General features: G+C 46.5%; 1 protein-coding gene across 1 annotated transcript in view; it reads right to left on the reverse strand.

Moving 5' to 3' along the window:
- Positions 1 to 5703: 5703 nt before the first annotated feature.
- SHC4 (SHC adaptor protein 4) overlaps positions 5704 to 21467 on the reverse strand; it is a 124679-nt gene continuing 108915 nt past the window's right edge. Inside the window, exons 9-12 of the mRNA XM_040414007.1 lie at positions 19445 to 19505; positions 17221 to 17361; positions 16281 to 16513; positions 5704 to 9525 (exon numbers count right to left, since the gene is read on the reverse strand). Of these exons, the coding sequence (XP_040269941.1) occupies positions 9379 to 9525; positions 16281 to 16513; positions 17221 to 17361; positions 19445 to 19505 (582 nt within the window). The 3' untranslated portion in view covers positions 5704 to 9378. The remainder of the gene's footprint in view (positions 9526 to 16280; positions 16514 to 17220; positions 17362 to 19444; positions 19506 to 21467) is intronic.

Below are 21467 nucleotides of genomic sequence, written 5' to 3' on the forward strand. Positions count from 1 at the left end.
ATGGTCAGATATGTGCCCCCTCACAGTAGTAATGGTCAGATATGTGCCCCCTCACAGTAGTAATGGTCAGATATGTGCCCCCTCACAGTAGTAATGGTCAGATATGTGCCCCCTCACAGTAGTAATGGTCAGATATGTGCCCCCTCACAGTAGTAATGGTCAGATCTGTGCCCCCTCACAGTAGTAATGGTCAGATATGTGCCCCCTCACAGTAGTAATGGTCAGATATGTGCCCCCTCACAGTAGTAATGGTCAGATATGTGCCCCCTCACAGTAGTAATGGTCAGATATGTGCCCCCTCACAGTAGTAATGGTCAGATATGTGCCCCCTTTACAGGAAGTTAAACAAATCTACTCACCTAGTTCCTCATGATCACAGTTCAGCCGCTGGTGCTCCACAGCAGTAGCAGGATGTAGTGTCACACATTGCTCTGCTGGTCTGTGGAGGAGGAGGAGCACAGCAGATTCCCGGCAGCACCGCTCCTCCTCATACACAGACCAGCAGTGTGATGTGTGACACTACATCCTGCTACTGCTGTGGAGCCAGGTCCATATTTAGATTTGATGCTGCCCTAGGCACTTTAGTGCCAGCTTTCTCCCCCAATGAAGTCCATAGCTGATGGTAAAATGCTTCCTAGGCCTTCAGCTATCCCTCAGGACTCCCTCATACACTTGGACTTGACCTGTTACGTGTGCGCTTGGCAGCTGAAGGCATCTGTGTTGGTCCCATGTTTTATGTGCCCGCATTGCTGAGAAAAATTATGTTTTATTATATACAAACGGGGGCGTTACCATTACACCTAGAGGCTCCGCTCTCTCTGTAACTGCTGCACCCTCTGCACTTTAACATGGCCCGGTGGGATGACATTTTCACTGCCAGGCCCTGTCAAAGTAGACAAGGAGCGGCAGTTGCAGAGACAACAGAGCCTCTAGGTGTAATGGTAACGCCCCCGTTGCTCCTAGAGGATCATTTGCATATATTCAAATATTATTATTTTTTCTCAATAATGCAGGCATATATGAACATGGGCCCAACACAGACCAGCCCTGATGGGTGGCTTTAGCACTGCCCTAGCCATTTTACAGGCATGTCCATTAGTGCCAGTGACATCACCGGGCTTAATGCCTGGCGGAAGCCACCCCCAAATAGTATCCCCAGTGGTAATACGACTCCCTACAGTGCCCTCAGTACTAATATGGCCTCTCTATAGGGCACCTCTTATAATTTATAAGGCACTTCTATAGAGCGCTCAGTAGTAGTAATGCCCTCCACCACTGCCCACAGTATTTATAATGTTCCCTGTAATTATAATACCTCCTGCCGTACCCCCTGGAGTTATAATCATCTCTGTAGTGCCCCCATAAATTATAATGCCCGTCCTCTCCCTCCAGTCTTCTATACCATGCAGTCCCATGTAAATAACACCAGTCGGCTCCCACCAGACTTCTATATGATACAGTCCCATGTAAATAACCTATCTTCCTTACAGTCTTCTATACCATGCAGTCCCATGTAAATAACTTCACTCCTCTCCCTTCAGTCTTCTATACCATGCAGTCCCATGTAAATAACACCAGTCCTCTCCCTACAGTCCCATGTAAATAACTTCCCTTCCTTACAGTTCTCTATAACATACAGTCCCATGTAAATAACTTAAATCCCCTCCTTCACCCCCCTCCAACCACATAGTCCCATATAAATAACATCACTCCTTACTCTCCAGTCTTCTAAAATATCCAGTCCCATGTAAATAACACCAGTCATCTCCCTCCAATCTTCTATAACATACAGTCCCATGTAAAAAACATATCTTTCTTATAGTCTTCTATAACATAAAGTCCTATGTAACTGACACCCCTCCCCTCCCTTCAGCCCCTCTAACATACAGTCCCAGTTAAATAACATATTTCCCTCCCACTAAGCAGGGAGGAGGTATAATGGGGAGAACCACATCTCCCAGCATTTCTCTGGCACTTACATTTATTCCATGGCATCACAGGTCTCCACTGCTGAGCGCTGCATCTTTCTGCACTGGTCACATGACGGTGACCTCATCACAGGTCCTACCTCCACTTCCACTGCTGAAAAAATCACATGACTTCATGATGTCTTCGAAGGTCCTTCAGCTATGGAATGTAGATAGACACAAACCGCAGTAAGTGCTAATTTTTTGTGATTTAATTATTTTTATTTGCGGATGATGATGTTTTTTTTCAAACTATAGCTCTTTATTCTTGAAATATGCAAACCAAAATAAATTGTTAAAATACACTACTCACAAAAAAGTTAGGGATATTTGGCTTTCAGGTGAAATTTAATTTTAGGAAAGTAGGGCATTTAAGTAGAAGCATGCAATGGTGATTTCCTTATCTCAAACAATTTACTGAAACAAAAGCCAACAACATTGGTGGGTATACCCAGGGGCGGATTGGCCATAGACCTTACAGGGAAATTTCCCGGGGGGTCGGCCAGTGGAAGTTTCTGGCGATGTATTTTGTGCTGCTGGCAGTATTTTGTGATGGGCTGTGGTATTTGGCTCTGTGGGGTGGTATAATGTGCCACAATATGGTATTGCTTGCCCTGCCTTCCATCAATTTGGACCCGACTACAAAATGGGGCCACTTTTAGTATATTTTCTAGGGCCACTTTAAGTTCCCAATCCGCCGCTGGGTATACCCCACAAAAAATGTCTCAATATCTCGTCATGTGGCCTTGAGCATCAATTACAGCTTGACAACGATGTTTCATGCTGTTCACAGGTCGACAAATTGTCTGCTGAGGCATGGCATCCCACTCTTCTTGAAGGGCGGCCCTCAGGTCATTTAGGTTCTGGGGTACAGAGTCACGAGCCTCTACACATAGGTTTTCAATAGGATTCAGGTCTGAAGAAAGTGCAGGCCACTCTTTTTGAGGTACCCCAATCTCCAGCAGCTGCTCCCTAATGATGCGACCTCAATGAGCTGGCGCATGGTCATCCATGAAGATGAAATTAGGCCTGTGTTGTTCATGCAAAGGCATAATGACTGGATTAATGATGTTATTCAAGTAATATGGACTTGTCACTGTACCATTCACAAAGTGTAGGGCAGTTCTGTATTGGCTAGACACACCTGCCCACACTGTAACACCACCAAAGGCTTGTCTGGTGACAACAGTGGCTGATGCATAGCGCTCTCCTTGACGTGTCCAACATCGTTGGCGGCCATCATTTCTGTTCACTGTAAATCAATTTTCATCAGTGAACAGCACTGAGGCCCAGTGGTCCCTTGTCCAGCGTAGATGCTCCCTGGCCCATGCAAGACGATGACGCCGGTGATCAGGTACCCTTGCAGGTCGTCTAGCACGCAGACCACATTGATGTAAACGGTTTCAAATGGTCTGACGTGACACTTGGGTGCCTCTAACCTCCCTTAAATATGCCTGGAGTTGTGTGGCATTCATCAGGCAGAGCTGATCAGGGTCAGCTAAGACCCTGCAGCTCTCCTGTGCCCAAAACACCTGGCGATCATGTGATCACTGGATCCAGCAGGCACCCGAGCTTCCTCTGTTCACTGCATAGAGCTCACTAAGTGCTACCCACTGATCACAGGTGGTTACTAACACCAGGGGACCCGGCCTGCTTCTGCCAGAGAGCAGGAGATTTAATCCTGTGTCGTACATGTCCACACTCCACATTAAAGAGGTTTTCTCAGATTTATTTTACTATCCTCTGGATAGGTCATCAGTATCTGATCGGTGGGGGTCCGACACCCAGGGCCCCTGCCAGTCAGCTGTTTGAGAAGGCAGTGGTGTTCCTTTAAGCGCCATGGCCTTCTCTCAGCTTTCCCTAGGCCAGTGGTGACACATTTATCGGTCACATGGCCTAGGAGCAGCTCAGCCCCATAGAAATGAGTGGGGCCGAGCTGCAATACCAAGCACAGCCTCTATACTATGTACAGCGCTGTGTTAGGTAAGCTGCGAGAAGGCAGTCTTCTCAAAACAGCTGATCGGAGGGGTCCCGGGTGTTGGATCACATACTGATGACCTATCCTGAGAATTGGTCATCAGTAAAAAAAAAAAAAATAATAATCTCAGAAAACTCTTAAAGCTCAGCAGCTTGGTCATAATAGGGTTAAAAAGGATTGATCGTATTCTGATGGTGGATCCTTTTCCTACATTACCTGGTTTCTCTGCATATCTGAGCAACTGCTGAGCAACAGATCTATGTGAGGGCTTGGGTTTTTTGTGGGATGACCTGTAGTTTTTGTTGGTGCCATTATAGTCTGTATTCTGCTTTTTTTCATTGTTTTTAATATCTTTTTGCAAGAGAGAATGAACAAAAAGCAATCTTTGCATTGTTTGTTATGGCAGCCACCATGCTGGTCAATGACGTAATTATAGGACAGTTGTATCCTATTTGTTTTCCATAATAAAGCCTCTTCTAGATAACACTGATCTTTTTAGGCTACTTTCACATTAGCGTTTTTCTTTTAGTTTCGTCACAGGGGCTCTATACCGGAAAAGAACTGATCAGGCATATTCCCATGCATTCTGAATGGAGAGTAATCCGTTCAGGATGCATCAGGATGTCTTCAGTTCAGTCATTTTGACTGATCAGGCAAAAGAGAAAACCGTAGCATGCTACGGTTTTATCTCCGGCGAAAAAAACTGAAGACTTGCCTGAATGCCTGATCCGGCATTTTTTTCCATAGGAATGTATTAGTGCCGGATCCGGCATTCAAAATACCGGAATGCCGGATCCGTCCTTCCGGTCTGCGCATGCGCAGACCTCTAAAAATGAGAAAAAAATAAATACCTGATCCGTTTTGCCTGATGACACCGGAAAAACGGATCCGGTATTGCAATGCATTTTTCTGCCTGATCAGGCATTTTTCAGACTGATCAGGATCCTGATCAGTCTGAAAATGCCTGATCAGTCAGAAAAAATGACATACGTTTGCATACAGTTTGCCTGATCAGGCAGGCAGTTCAGGCAACGGAACTGCCTGCCGGAATCAAACAACGCAAGTGTGAAAGTACCCTTAGAACCTTGTCTTACTATATTTAAGAGTCCCACATACATAACACTCTGCACACTACTTCTATCACGTCTGCCAGTCAGTTTACAACTGACAGGTAGGCCTATGTAAATGGTGGACCTGGAGGCCATTGTTAAATCATCGTCACAGGGGTGTCAGGGACGGAGTGACATCTCACGTACACCTTGCGTATTTTTCATGTGGGGAAATTGACCTGCCGTGTGGATTTTTAAATCCACAGCATGTCAAATATTTGTGTGATTCCGCACTTTATGTAGAGAGGCTTTTCCTCAAAGACTCCAAATAAAAAAATCCTGAATAAAAACTGCACCAAAAAGACGATAAACCGTGCAGATTTCTGTGCGGACTTCATGCGCTTTTCCTGCATACGAATAAGGAAAGTGTGCAGGTAGTAGGACTCATATAAGAAGCACACTGTGGACTATAAAATCTTTCATTCTTCTTTCCAGAGCACATGAATGAGGCACAACGTACCAGTCATATACACTGCTCTCTGTGGAATCCGCAAGGTGTGAACAGGACGTAGTGTCATGTACTGATCATCAAGGTATATGTCATATCCTACTATGCAAGGAAAGTCATGAGGCAAAGGTTATATATATATATATATAGAAATGCAATATTTATTGAAAATAATCATGAACAAAACAAGAAAGATGGGCAGATAGTTTTCACATTTATTATTTCTTAGTTATATCTGAAATGTATTAGATGGAACAGACCAAATCATTTCTAATATGAGCTTCCTATACAGTAAATGGATTGCCCTCAGGTAATTGTTAAAATGTAAAGTGGTATTCCAACCTTACCAAGTGACCACATATATCTATGGATATGTCGTCACTTTGTGATCATGGGGGTGAAACCTCTACTGATCATGAGAACAAAAGGACTGAAGCCACTTTTGTCCGGAACTGTGCATTAAAATAATGGGGCTGGGTGTACCTGCACAAAGCACGCCACAGAGCTTCCCTTTATTATAGCAATCGGTTGGGGTCCCAGCATGTGACTGTAACTTCATTATGTTAAATATGAAGTTTGATCCCGGCACACACTGTAGTCAGATTGGCTTGTTGTAGTCGCAAAGGTGGAGCTGCCCAGCTTAATAGTCAATGTGTCCATACCCTTAAAGGGGTTCTCTGTCTCTGGGCATTTGGTCCAATAAGTTCATGGTGCTAACCTGCGGAGAGAAGCTCTTTTACATAGGACTTACATCGGACTCTCCTGATACCGCCATCTCTGCCGCACTGTTGTGTGCTGTCACCCAGGTCCTGACCAGATGTGGCTGCTTCTTTTCCTGTTCAGCTGCATTATATCATTATAGTGCAGCAGACCACTGCATGGGGGAAGCGAGGGAGGGTAAGTGCCATGTAAAAGAGCTTCCCTCCAATGGTTAGCACCATGCCCTGATTGGACCAAATGCCCGGAGAACCCCTTGAGAACGTCCCTGCTGCCAGGATACAGCATCTCAGGCCAGCAATGGTGGCATCCAGTACATATTCAGTGCACAGAAGAAGCTGAGGCCAGCACACCGCACTCACTGTGCATGCTCTGGATGCTGCTCCTCTTCTAGCCTATTTGTGGGTACATGTATGACTGACAATGATGGGTGTAGTGGTAATCGGTTAGTATTATTAGTTTTGCTATTTTCCTTAGTACTGTTCTCCAAATCTACAGTGAGGTTGGTTTGGGTACCATCAAACCATGGGTAATTTCATATAAACCTGGCTATCCTATGGCAGGGGTCGGCAACCTGTGGCACTCATGCCAGAGGTTGCACGCAAACCGCATTCTGCTGCCACACCAGCTGTCACCAAATGACGGCAAGACTTTTCTGTCTGGTCACCATTTGTTCCTTGCCCCGCCACCGCGCTGTATCTTAATGAAAAAAAAAAAAATAATTGAAAAGCATCACAGGCGTCTGCTAGGCCTGCCCCTCACACTTCCCGCCCGAGCGATATCAGAGTGTGGGACCCTGCTACCTCTCTGCTGCTACGATGCTCCTCCTCAGGACTGGGGATGGGGAGAGCAAGTGAGCTTGGGGAGACAGAGGAACAAGCTCTGGGGGTGGAGGGAGGTTGGGGAATGAGCACTGTGACTAGTTTGGGGGTGGGGGGAGGACAGTGAAGGGGGATCAATGAGCACTGTGACTAGTTTGGGGGTGGGGAGGTGAAATGGGGGAACAAGCACTGCGACTAGTTTGGGGGTGGCGGGAGGATTGTGAGTCTGCATGTAATTGAAGCCAACTTTATGACTACTTTCGGGGAAGGGGGATGGTGATCCTGCATTTGATTGCTGGGGGGATGATGGGGTGCAAGTTTTCTGATTACTTGGGAGGTGAAGGGGATGGTGAGCCTGCATGTGATTCTTGGGGGGAAGTGGGTGTCAGGAGGATGATTGGCCTGAATGTGATTGCTGGGGTAATTAGAGGCTGGTTATGATGGGAATGCCAGCTTTCTGACTACTTTGGGGGATTGGAAGGCAGTGCTGAGCCTGAAAATGATTGCTGGGGAGATGGGGAATAAGCTCTTTGACCAGTTTTGGGGGTGTGGTGGGAATGGTGAGTATGCATGTGAGCTCTGATTGTTATTATTGTGAGAGTTAGCAGTATATGGGGCACCAGTGTATGGCGGACAGTGGTGGGGCAGGGCAGCCCTCAGTCAGTTAAAGTCAGTAAAGGCTGTTCTCTCCCGGTTGCTGGAGGTGGTCCCCCATATATTGGTCCCTTAGGCAGATTAGGATGAGCAGTGACATGTTGAGAATTTTGGGATGTAGCTAGTAAATACCCGGTTTATGTCACATGTTTGTGTCGTATGACTTTGTATGGCAACGCACATTGAGCACTTCAGCTCATTTTCTTTTTCTGGCACTCCGTACATAAAATGTTGCAGACCCCTAGCTGATGGCCTCTTTTGCCCTTGTGTATTTCGGCCAGTATTTAGCACTGAGGTGGATCCAGAATAGATGCAAATCTTTTCATTATGCTTTTTTGTGTTTAGTTTCTATGCCTGGTTTTACGTAGGTTACAAATACTGATGCTAAATCCTGACCAAAATACCCAAATGTGAATGAGGCCTATGAGTAAGTTGCTTGAGCCTGGGGCTAAACTGCAATACCCAGAGGAATTGTATGTAGACGTATAGGATGCAAATGCTTCCCTGATCCAATTTACTCCTATAACCCACGGTCTGATATAGAAATATGTGATATCAGTCATTGAACTTGTGTTTTCATGGATGCCATATAGACTCTATTATTATCAGGTAATCCTGTAATATTCTTGCACTTTAAATGTTACTATTCTGTCACTGTTACATCAACACTTACCACATATGGCACATATATAGGTCCCTTAAAGGGGTTGTGCAAGAATGGGGGATGAATTTTGGCAACCCCCCCACTTGGCTGAACCTTTAAAGGGAAGGGGACTTACCTGCTTCCGCTGCTTCTTCTTCCAGCCTGTGATGCTCCACTGGGCTCCCTCACTATAAACATCCGGTTTGACATCACCTGCAGCCAATCACCGGCCGTGACAGTGACCTGCTCACCTTACGTCATGACAAATGCTCACATGACACAAAGGGATCTGGTCTCCACCACGGCCAGTGATTGGCTGCGGTGATGTCAAACCGGATGTTTACAGCGAGGGGGCCCAGTGGAGCATTGTAGGCGGGAGAAGAAGGAATTGTCAGCCAGCGACAGGAATCAGGTCCACCCCCGTTCTTGCACAACCCCTTTAAAAAGGCAAAATTTTCTCGTGTAGCTATTGTTACATGAAGGACGTTTGATAATGACAGTATGTCTATGCAAAAAAAGAAAAAAAGAGCGCACTGTTAGTAAAAATATAGTGTTACTAAAATTTCATGTTGGACTCATTAGATGTATGTACATGCCGGCTTTGCTTGTTTCTCCGTGATTTCATTTTAATGCGATCCATATTTTACAACTTGCAATAATATCATAAAGCTTTACACATTATAGTGAGATTTCTAAAGATGACTGTAATATATACAAAAACATGTACCCTGCTAAGAACATTCATTCCAAGGCACATACCACTCCTTTTGGCTGACGTACTATTGTGGGGGTTGTGCTTTTAAGTATTATTTGCTTGTATATTTTTGGACAGAACTGTGACAGCTTCTACAGCAGTTGTTGTGGAATCACTCTTCCTGAAGACAAATCACATCTACGTGTAAAAGTGGCCTACGGAGCCTTAATTCATCATTCACCACGTCTCCTCATGATTGATTTAGGTGGATAAGTTGTGTTTACATGTGAATAAAATGGAACAAGCGTCCAATAGTTCATATGCAGGTATTATAAATGCAGTCCTTTTCATTCCTGAAGAACATCAACTTCTTGCCTCCTCACCGGCTGCCTCAGACTGAGCTCACTTCCAGATGAAGTAATCGGTAACTCATTTTCCATGTGGTACTTTATTAGGTGGCCGACATTGTCGAAAACACGATCTTTCGTTCTCACCTATTAGGTAAAGTAAATGTTTCCATTACAGCTATGTTTTAGGTGTCATAGATGTGTGTTCATGCATGGTAGAGACTTCATATAGATCACATCTGAGATACTAATTCCAAAAATTTCTGCCCTCTATCAAATTTCTGTAAGGCCAGGGTCATACAGTGCAGTTCATGATGCAACGCTGTGGGCAAAGTCAGGAGCGTGTACAGATAAAGAAAAGTATATGGGTTTTAGTTTCATTCTTTTAGGATCCATTCCTGGTTCTGGGTAGACCTGATTGAAAGCTGACAATACATATAAGATAAAGGTTAGCTAAACCCACCCGGATTTATCAGGCAACATGCCCATTCCCTTACGTCCTCAACAGCAGCACAGATGGGGTTAACTGCCCCTGTGGACTGGTAGGACCGGCGGAATTTTAATGAGCCCAAGAACCAATAAACGATCTTCAGCTCCCTGAAAGGGAGGAGATCACCCCCCAGCCCACCGTGTTTTTTTCTGTCCTCTGGACAGGTGGACTGGCGTGTCGCTCCCTCTCTGGGAGCTGAAGATTGCTTAGGGGTTCTTTTCCCCTCCTTAAGCTTAGCTCGCTTTCTATGGATCTCAGTGCCTTTATTTTAGGCCTGATCATGGCGATTTCGGTCTGGGGTACCGTCGGGGAGGGGGGCGTCCCCTCCCCTCTTCTCTCATCATCTGTAGACGGTGCTCCGTCCCTCCGTTACCGCATGTGTGCGGCGCTATGGGCGCCGCCATTTTCCGGAAGTGACGCGCCCTAGGTGCGCTACGTCACTTCCGGTTTTCCGAAGCGTTGCGGTGATGTATAAAACTCACCTTTCTTTTAAACTGGCTCCCTAGAAGGACATCCTGGACTTAGGATTAGTCTGGGGAGACAATTTTCGTATAGGTAGAGCCAGTATAGGCTCTGGTTTTTCTACAAGAGAAGAAAAAAAAAAAAAAAGGGAGTGGTGCTGATCTCGTTTCAGGAACCCGCCCATTGGGCGGGGCTTCCTCCTTTTAAGCGGCCAGAGCCCATCAGTCAGTGCTCTGGTTGCGTTGCTTTCACAAGTTAGCTCCAGAGCTCTCCTGTGCTTTGTGATATTCCTGCAGTATTGCTTTGCTTGGGTTTTGTACTTCCTCTTCTTTCAGCTCTATTTCTTCTAGTGCTGGTGGGCCCCCTTAAGGTCTGGTTTTCTCCACCTCCTGATATTGTAGGTTTATGACCTGTTTTGTTTCTTCCATTACAGACTATGGCTTCCCCTAAGGAGCAGGATCAGCGGAAGGCTGGGGCCAAGAGGAAGCATTTGGCATGTTACGAATGTAACACACCCCTAGATGACAGCTGTCCTTACTCCAGATGTGAGAGTTGTCGCACGGCATCCACGGAACCCACGATGCAGGAGATGTTCCAATGGACCAAGACATACGTGGATGATTCCATCAAGGGAGTAGTTCAGCTGCTTAATGAGAGGCTACCAGGTCCCTCTCAGACTCCCATGGAGGTGGTCGCACCGGTCGAAAGACCTACCCCCTGTTCAGTGGGGTCTTCTTCTTCTGAGGAAGAAGAATCTACTTCTTGCTTTTTCCCTCCAGAAAAGACGCAGAAGTTACTCAAGTCCATCAGGTCGGGGGACCAGGATGTTGACATGGGGGAGTCCTCCGATCCCACCGGTCGGACACAGCGTGTCTTTAGAGCGGATGAGACCCTCCTCTCTGTGATGCGCACAGAGTGGAAAAAGCCTGAGAAGGGTCCAGTGCTTACCAGAAAATTCAGACTCATGTACCCGATGGCTAAACCCTTGGTGGAATCGTGGGGTTCCGTTCCCAAGGTGGACATGGCTATAGCCAAGTTGTCCCGGCGCACTCTAGTCCCTGCAGACGATGGGTCTAGCCTGCAGGACCCTCTAGACCGGAGGGCAGAGTGCACCCTTAGGAGGGGTTACGCGGCGGCCGCTGCCTCCGCGTCTACTTCCATTGCGGCCACTGAGGTAGCCACCTATCTACGCTCTAGGCTTAATCAAATCCAGACGGATGTGGACCAGAGCGTATCAAGAGACGACATCCTGGCAGCCTTCAAGTCAGCCAACCTGGCTATGGACTTTTTAGTTGATTCCTCCCAGATGCAGCTGAAGCTGGCCGCCAAAACTATGGCCCTAGTTTCAGCTGCTCGCAGACCACTCTGGCTGAAACCGTGGATCGCGGATAACGCATCCAAGTTTAACCTTTGTGGGCTCCCCTTCGAACCAGATAGGTTATTCGGGTCCGAATTGGACAAAATAATGGAGGGGCTCTCCGATAAAAAAGGGAAGAGCCTCCCCCAGCAGCCCTTTCGGGGACGCCCCAGACAGGAAAAGAAGGGCGGAGGTCGTCCTGGGCAGCAGTCTAGGCGCAGAGATTGGGGGGGGCCGTCTCGTAAATATCCGAGACGCCCCCGCAAACCCACCAGGGAGGCAAAACCCTCCTGACTATGGGCCTCCTCGAGGCTCTTGGATAAGCCCTGCTGCCCCTGCAGTGTCTCCTCTAGATTTTCCCGTACCCCTCCCCCAGATTCCCGTGGGGGGCCGTCTTACCCATTTCAAAGACTCTTGGAGCCGGTTGATTGCAGACCCCTGGGTCCAGGACATAGTTTCCGCCGGGTACCGGGTAGATCTTATCTCTCTCCCCCCAGAGAGATTCATCGCCACACGAAACTTCGGGTCTGCCAAACAGGTGGTCCTAGAATCTTACATTCAGGACTATATTTCCAAGGGAGCCCTAGAGGAGGTACCGGCAGGGGAGAGGGGTCTAGGGATTTATTCACCAGTGTTCCTGGTTCCCAAGAAGACAGGAGATCTCCGGATGATCATCGATTTGAGATTCCTCAATCGATTTATAAGGAAAACAAGGTTTCGCATGGAAACCATAAGGTCAGTCAGCCATATCCTCAATCCTGGGGACGTCATGGCTACTCTGGACCTCAAGGATGCGTACCTTCACATTCCGATCCATTCCGCTTCCCGGAAACTCCTCAGGATCGCGGTCCAGATTTCAGGGGTTTGCAGGCACTTTCAGTTCGCCGTGCTTCCCTTCGGAATCTCTTCTGCTCCCCTTATCTTCACCAAGGTGGTGGTTTCGGTGGTGGCAGCTTTGAGACTCCAAGGACTGACTATTATTCCTTATCTGGACGATTGGCTTTTCATAGCCTCTTCAGTTCCGATCCTTACCCACCATCTTCAGGTCGCAATCTCTTTTCTCTTCCGCCTAGGCTGGATTATCAACTGGCAGAAGTCGAATGTGAGCCCATCGACTTCAATCCATTACTTAGGATTCGTGGTCGACTCTGTGGAGATGTCCCTCCGGTTGACTCCAGAAAGGAGAGCGGGGATTCAGGACCTGGCAAAGGTCCTTTATGTCCCTCGTCGAGTCTCTATCCGGACTCTCATGAAGATGCTGGGGCTCATGTCAGCGGCTGCGGATGCGGTCCCTTGGGCGCTATGGCACCTCCGTCCTCTTCAGTCGGAGGTCTTACACCTATGGAACGGCAGCCCTGCGGGGCTAGATTCCCTGTGCTCCCTGTCCGGTCAAACCCGAAATTCCCTCAGATGGTGGTTTCAGCTACCAGCAGGGAAGTCTATGACCCAACCAGCTTGGGTCATATTGACTACAGACGCGTCCCTTGTAGGCTGGGGCGCTCACCTGGACGGATCCCCAATTCAGGGATCTTGGTCTCCTCTGGAGCGGCATCTTTCCTCCAATCTTCGCGAGATGCGAGCTATCCGGCTAGCCCTCCTTTACTTTGCGCCTCAGATACGGGGCAAAGCAGTGAAAGTCCAGTCAGACAATATGACTGCAGTTCTCTATATAAACAAACAGGGAGGCACAAGATCATTGCCCCTTCTGTCAGAGATCGGGGTAATTTTTCGGTGGGCAGAGCTGAACCTTTCCCATCTATCTGCCGTTCATATTCGAGGCTCCCTCAATATGATAGCGGACCGCTTAAGTCGAGGATTACCGACCATGGAGTGGTCTCTGCATCCGGAGATCTTCAGGCAGCTAGTTCACAGATGGGGTATGCCAGAAGTGGATCTCATGGCAACCAGGTTCAACACCAAGGTGATGAGGTTCTGTTCCCTCTACAGGGAAGACAACCCCCTGGCGATAGATGCTCTGTCAATACCGTGGAGGTTCAGGCTGGCTTACATCTTCCCTCCCTTTTCCATGATACTGAGGGTATTGATGAAAATCCGTCAGGATCAGGCCTCGGTAATAGCCATCATACCGTTTTGGCCCAGAAGATCCTGGTTTACCCAGCTCATTCAGATGAGTCGGGGACAATACTGGAGACTCCCCCCGGAGCAGACCCTGGTGTCGTGGGACACTCACCTCTGCCTAGATCTGCACAGGTTCAACCTGACAGCCTGGAGGTTGATCAGTCCCTTCCCAACATAGAAGGGCTTTCCGAGTCGGTCCTGAGAACTTTGTCGCAATCCCGAGCAGAGTCTACAAAGAAGGCCTACTCCAGGATCATGAGAATCTTCGAGGCATGGTGTGATTCCAGACAGGTGGCGTCTGCAGATCCGCCCCTTCCTGCGATACTTCAATTTCTTCAGGATGGATTAGATAGAGGCCTATCTCCAGCTACCTTGAAGGTACAGGTTTATGCCATCTCGGCCTGTCTCAACAGGCCACATTCTCGGGACCCACTCATCAAACACTTCCTGAAGGGAGCTGAAAGACTAAAGCCTACTATACTGAAACCTATCCCCCAGTGGGATCTTTCAGTAGTGCTCAGGGGGCTAGCATCTCCCCCCTTCGAGCCCTTGGAGGAGGTAAATTTTAAATTTTTGACTTTAAAGATGGTCTTTCTTCTGGCTATAGCTTCAGCCAAAAGAGTTTCTGAATTGCAGGCTTTCTCCGCAATTCACCCGTACATTATTTTTCTACAGGATAGAGTACTCCTGAAGTTTTTACCTTACTTCAGGCCTAAGGTGCCTACTTTCCAGAACATCAATCAGGTAATATCTTTACCAGTTTTGTTTACAGCCTCCTCCTCTGATACTCCAGCTAGAGACCCGCTGGATATTTCAAGATGCCTCCAGATCTATGTGGATAGATCTAGTGAGTTCAGGATAGATGAGAATCTTCTTATCCTGTTTGCCGGTAAGTCTAAAGGCCGTAAAGCGTCTAAAGCCACCATTAGTCGCTGGATCAAGGAGGCCATTATGGAAGCTTTCGTCTCCCAATCCTTAGATCCTCCTGAGTTTGTGAGGGCCCATTCTACTAGGGCGGTCTCCACCTTGGTTGCGGAGAGAAGACTCCTCCTCTTAGAGTTGATCTGTAAGGTGGCCTCCTGGAGCTCTGAGTCAACCTTCATCTCCCATTATAGGATAGATGCTAGGATGGCAGAGTTTTCGGCTTTTGGGCGGACTGTTCTTAGTTCTGCCAGGCATGAGGACCCTCCCTAGGGGATTCTTCTTGCTATCTCCCCATCTATGCTGCTGTTGAGGACGTAAGGGAATCGTTAATTTCTAACGATAATTTGTTTTCCCTTAGTCCTAACAGCAGCACACAAATATCCCACCCTAAATACATTATGCTTGTTAAAAACACGGTGGGCTGGGGGGTGATCTCCTCCCTTTCAGGGAGCTGAAGATCGTTTATTGGTTCTTGGGCTCATTAAAATTCCGCCGGTCCTACCAGTCCACAGGGGCAGTTAACCCCATCTGTGCTGCTGTTAGGACTAAGGGAAAACAAATTATCGTTAGAAATTAACGATTATTCCAGAAGGAAATAAACCACCGCCAATCTGAGCATGTCTGTCATGGCGTGGTCTGGAGAAATATCTGAGAGCTAATGAATCTACAGTATAAGGGCTCCTGCACACGAATGTATTTTCTTTCCGTGTCCGTTCCGTTTTTCTTGCGGACCGTGCATTCCGTTTCTGTACGTACTTATTTCAGTTCCGCATAAAAAATAGAACATGTCCTATTATTGTCCGCATTACGGACAAGGATAGTACTGTTCTATCAGGGGCCAGCTGTTCCGTTCCGCAAAATACGGAATGCACACGGATGTCACCCGTATTTTTTGCAGATCCGTTTTTTGCGGACCGCAAAATACATACGGTCGTGTGCATGAGCCCTAAGAGATGTATAGTGAAGGTCCACCTTAAGGCTGGGGCTAAATGGCGACGAGAAAGTTGCAGAACATTGGATCTAATGATTGCCAATGGTGTTGCGATGCAATATGTGACATGCTACAACTGTGATGCAACAGTTGCAAAAAATACAGCCCTAATGGATTTTGTGTCTATCATTACAAAAAATGTTGCATGACTTTTTGACAACAAGAGGTTGCGTGACACATGTCGCCATGTAGCCCTAGCCTCATTCCAATAAGTTTAATGTAAGGTTCAAGCGAGGCACGACTTGGTAGTACATTGTCTGTGTAAAATAGTCGCACAACAACAGTTGCAGACAAGTTGCACATATTTCTTTGTGTGTGACTTGATGTCACGCGACACATGTAGCACCAGCATGAAGTGGCTTTCCTGTACTCGGCTACCTCTGGCAGTGACCTAGAAGTGAATGGAGCAGTGGTTACACATGCATACTACCACTCCATTCACAGGACTTAGGGACATAAGACAAACGATCCCCCTTTTTTTAAATTGACGTGTTCTTTTGTGTTGCTAGTAGTCTTTGTCTGAAAGAACATCACAAAATAGTATGACCACTGGCAATTTTTAGTTTCATGGAAGAAAAGCAAAGCAAGGAAACACGTACTTTTCCCTCTGGGTCCACCAGCAGGAGATGTTTTGGGTGACCACCATGAAGCCCACTCAGCACGTACTGACCGACTGATGTTGTGCTTTCTCGAACTAAAAAATCTCCATCGTGAATAAGCAAGCTCTCTGCGAGCTTTCGATTCATCTTTCCATGATACCATACTTCCTTCTGCATGGAGCTGCTGATGGATGTTTTGTTTGCCTGGCAAAGGTCTTCAGCATCTTGAATTACTATAACGTTAAAATATAATAATTAATATGGTAATAATTCATAATGTAATATTAATAAGAAAAATGACATTGGTATAATAGTATGTGCAGCTCCATCTCACTATACTAGTCTTCATTTGGGATATATGGGATTATCAATTACTTTAAAAAAACACGTTGGGGTAGATTTATCAAAACTGGTGTAAAGGAAAACTGGCTTAGTTGAAACCTAGCAACCAATCAGATTCCACTTTTCATGTTCCATAGTAGCCCTGAAAAACAAAAGGTGGAATCTGATTGGTTGCTAGGTTTTCCTTTACACCAGTTTTGATAAATCTACCCTTTTATTTATAAATAAGTATTATATCAATGTAACTCTCACCTTTAAAATAAAAACGTTTGGGTTAAAAATCAAATGTATCTTACCCTAAAGGGTAAATTCACACAGTATAAATACACAATGGAAAAATCTAATGTGTTTGCTGCAGAAACCACAGCAGAAATCTGAGGTGGACCCTCGGATTTTATCACGGTTTTCTGGCACAGATCCACCTTCATTTTTCTCCCCGTACAATGTCCTTTCTTGAAAAATCTGCTGCCATATGAATGGCTGTGGGAATTAACATTGAGAAACCAGGGGATGTAGAATTTACTACATATTGATACAAGTTATATAACAATGCAAAAAAAATTAGAAATGAAAAAAAAGTTAAAAAAAATTTGCGTACTTGATTTTACACAGGATCTCCCAGAAACTGAAATTTTATCTTGATTTTCAGTTTTTGAAACTGTGTTCATATAACATGGATCATCCATAATGTCTCTGCCGGACAGCATATCTTGCATCTGTTCACTGTGAACAGTGAAGCCTGAAAATACACTGGTAACTTAGACGACCATACATTTTTATGTAAACTCCAGTCATATGCAAATTATGTGAGGATATAGAGGAAGCTGATGTAGCTTATATATGAAGTAAAGGGCTCGATGCCCCTTCCCAATGGCAACAGTGCACATGCCCTGTATTCCCCCTGTGAACGATCTCTGCGCAAGAGCAAAAAGGGTCATTCTGGCCATGGGTACAAGGTCACACTCTCCTGCCCTGGGTTTAGGGTTAACCAGAGGCCATCAATTTTGCATTTAAAAACATGCATAGTTGAATATTAAAGTATGACAACATAAGGGACTCCCAATAATCCTCATTTAGAACTCAGGGGTTCTCTGGGAATTAAGAAAATGAAAATACTTAAATATTAATTTATAATGAATATATTCCCAAATACCTTTCATTAGTTAGAGTGGCTAGTTTTGTCTACGGAGCAATCACTAGGAGAAATAAAATGGCCGCCGTCCTAATCTGTCCTAATCACACAGGAGGACAAGTTACTTCACAACACTGAGCTGAAGAGCTGCCTCATCCTCCTCTCTGCTCTGTGGGAATGGAAATGATGAGGAGACATGAAGTACAGAGAGGAGGGTGGGGGTAATGAGCAGCAGCACTTGTATGCAGTCTCCATTACCACAGCTCCATATCACCACAGCCTGTCCTGTCCGTCATCTCTGTACTTCATGTCTCCTCTGAAATACATTTCCCAGAGATTCAGCTAAAGTTCTTATCAGCTGTATTCAGGATCATAATCCCTGACAAGTAGATCAGAGAGGAGGATGAGGCAGCTCTTTAGCTCAGTGTTGTGCAGTAACATGTCCTCCTGTGTGATTAGGACAGGTTCTGTGTGTACTGGTAGGACAGCAGCCATTTTGTTTCCACTGATAATTGCTCCCCCAACAAAACGAGCCATAATAAATAATGAAAGGTATTTGGAAATATATTTATTATAAAGTAATATTTAAGTATTTTCATTTTCTTAATTCCCGGAGAACCCCTTTAATGCTGCTGAATGCAGGGCTCTGCTCGCCGTTCTGTTTGGGTTCCGTTCAGAACGGATCCGTCGGCATTACTATGTAAAAAAAAAGTCTAAGTCCAAGTGTAAGTCAGACGGATCCGTCCTGACTTACATTGAAAGTCAATGGGGGACGGATCCGTTTACAATTGCACCATATTGTGTCAATGTAAACGGATCCGTCCCCATTGACTTACATTGTAAGTCAGGACGGATCCGTTTGGTTTCGCATCGCCAGGCGGACGCCAAAACGCTGCAAGCAGCGTTTTGGTGTCCGCCTCCAGAGCGGAATGGAGGTGGAATGGAGCCAAACTGATGCATCCTGAACGGATCCTTATCTATTCAGAATGCATTGGGGCTGAACTGATCTGTTTGGGGCCGCTTGTGAGAGCCCTGAAACGGATCTCACAGGCGGACCCAGAAACGGCAGTGTAAAAGTAGCCTTAGTTTTAGAGATCTCTGATCATCTTCACTAATCTCTTGGCAGATGACTGTGCCCAGAGCAATTGTAATATTTTTAACTAATAAACAGTTTTGCCAACTCATAAGTACCACTTAGTGCCCTTTACACGGAGCGAGAATCTGCCAGATAATCACTAACAAGCGTTCATAGGAACACTCGTTAGCGATTATCTGGCAGTGTGAAGGTGCCGCCGATGTGCATACAGAAAAATCGTCATTTGCCAGAAGCAGATCGTGCTGTGCAAACAGCATCTGCTGCCAGCAAACAACGAGTCTGTTTCAGGACGAGCGATGGCATTAACGATCACTCCTTCCCATACTGTGGAGGAGACCGCTGCATGTAAATGTGTCGCTCTCCTCCGCTGACCAGTAGGTGATTGTTGGGAAGGAACGCTTCCTTCTCCATAATTGTCTGCTGTATCGTCCCCTAAAGGGACCTTTAGAGTAGAACTGGTCCTACATTACAATCCAGGTAGATAGATAGTTAGATATTGTTGTACATACATATACAGTCCAGTGCTGTTATATTTAGACAATTGGGACCAGTGAGCAATGCAGTATAGAATATACGGTTATAAACACCTCGTACCTACTGTCTTCGGGTTCTTTATACAGTTCTCATATATGTTGGTACTTTTGGGGCAACCCACCTATTATAAAAAACACCATGTTCAGAAAATGCACATAGATGAAAAGGAGCATACTACTTGTAGATCTGAAAGATAATATTTATTTGGTGTCATACCATTTCATTTATAATCCACTAGCTGAAAGACCCGGCTTCGCTCTGGTATATTTCATCTATTTAATTTGATGTTTGTGTGTGTCGTTAAAAGTTCCATTCACACGTCCGTGTGTGTTTTGCGGATCCGCAAAACACGGACACCGGCTATGTGCGTTCCGCAATTGCGGACAAGAATAGGGCATGTTCTATTTTTTTCGGGAACGTAATTGCAGACCCGGAAGTGCGGATCCGCAATTCTGGAGACGGGCAGCACATCGTGCGGCCCCATAGAAATGAATGGGTCCGCAATTCCGTTCCGCAAAAAAAATGCGGAATAGAATTGCGGACGTGTGAATGGACCCTAAGGCTTCTTTCACACTGGCGTTTCTGGGTCCGCTTGTGAGATCCATTTCAGGGCTCTCACAAGCGGCCCAAAACGGATCAGTTCAGCCCCAATGCATTCTGAATGGATAAGGATTCGTTCAGAATGCATCCGTTTGGCTCTGTTGCGCCTGTATTCCGCTCTGGAGGCGGACACCAAAACGCTGCTTGCAGCGTTTTGATGTCCACCTGACGATACGGAGCCAAACGGATCCGTCCTGACTTACAATGTAAGTCAATGGGGACAGATCCGTTTTCACTGACAGAATATGGTGCAATTGAAAACGGATCCGTCCCCCATTGACTTTCAATGTAAGTCAGAACGCATCCGTTTTGACTTAGACTTTTTTTTTTTTATAATAATGCAAACGGATCCATTCTGAATGGATACAAGCGTTTGCATTATCGGTGCGGGACAGATACAAAACGGATCCGCATCAAACGCAGGTGTGAAAGTAGCCTAAAAGATATCGACAGTATCCACTAAAACAGTGACCTCCACAGCCCCCCATAACACTGACTGCCCCCACAGTGCCCTGTCTCCTTTAAATGGGACCTCCACAGCCCACTCCCTTAACTTTGACCTTCACAGCAGCCTGCCCCTTTAACAGTGAGTTCCACAGCACCCCACCCCCTTGACAGCGACATCTACAGCACCCACCCCTTACCACTAACCATAGGTTACAGTCCCCTTAACTGTAACCTCCACCATTCCCTGCCCCCTTAACAGAGACCTCCACAGCGACTGCCCCTTTAACAGTGACTGCCACAGTACCCTGCTGCCCCTTTAATAGTGGCCTTTACAGTCCCCTCCTCCCTTAACAGTGACCTCCACAGTGCCCGCCCCTTTAACATTGACCTCCACAGTGGCCTGCCCACTTAACGGTAACATCCACAGCGCCCTCCCCTTTATTAGTGACCTCCACAGTACCCCGTCTCCTTAACAGTGATTTACACAATAACCCGCCCCCTTAACAGTGACCTCCACAAAGCTCCATTACCATAAAATTTGACCTCCACAACACCCGCCCCCTTAACAGCGACCTCTACAGCACCCCACGCCTTAACACTGACCTCCATAGCGGACTGTCCCCTTAACTGACCTCCACCGTTCCCTGCCCCCTTAACAGAGACCTCCACAGCGCCTGCCCCTTTAATAGTGACCTCCACAGCATCTTGTCCCCTTAACAGTGACCTCCACAGCGACACGCCCCTTTAACAGTGACCTCCACAGCGGTCGCCCCTTTATTTGTGACCTCCATATTACCCCATCTCCTTAACAGTGATTTCAACAACACCGCACCCCCTTAACAGTAGCCTCTACAGCAGGCATCCTCAAACTGTGGCCCTCCAGCTGTTGCAAAACTACAACTCCCAGCATGCCGAACAGCCTACAGGTATTAGCCTACAGCAGGGCATTGTGGGAGTTGTAGTTTTACAACAGCTGGAGGGCCGCAGTTTGAGGATGCCTGCTCTACAGCAATCTACCCCTTAAAGGGAATCTGTC

Source organism: Bufo bufo, chromosome 1 (assembly GCF_905171765.1).
Source record: "Bufo bufo chromosome 1, aBufBuf1.1, whole genome shotgun sequence".
NCBI classification, from domain to species: Eukaryota; Metazoa; Chordata; class Amphibia; order Anura; family Bufonidae; genus Bufo; species Bufo bufo.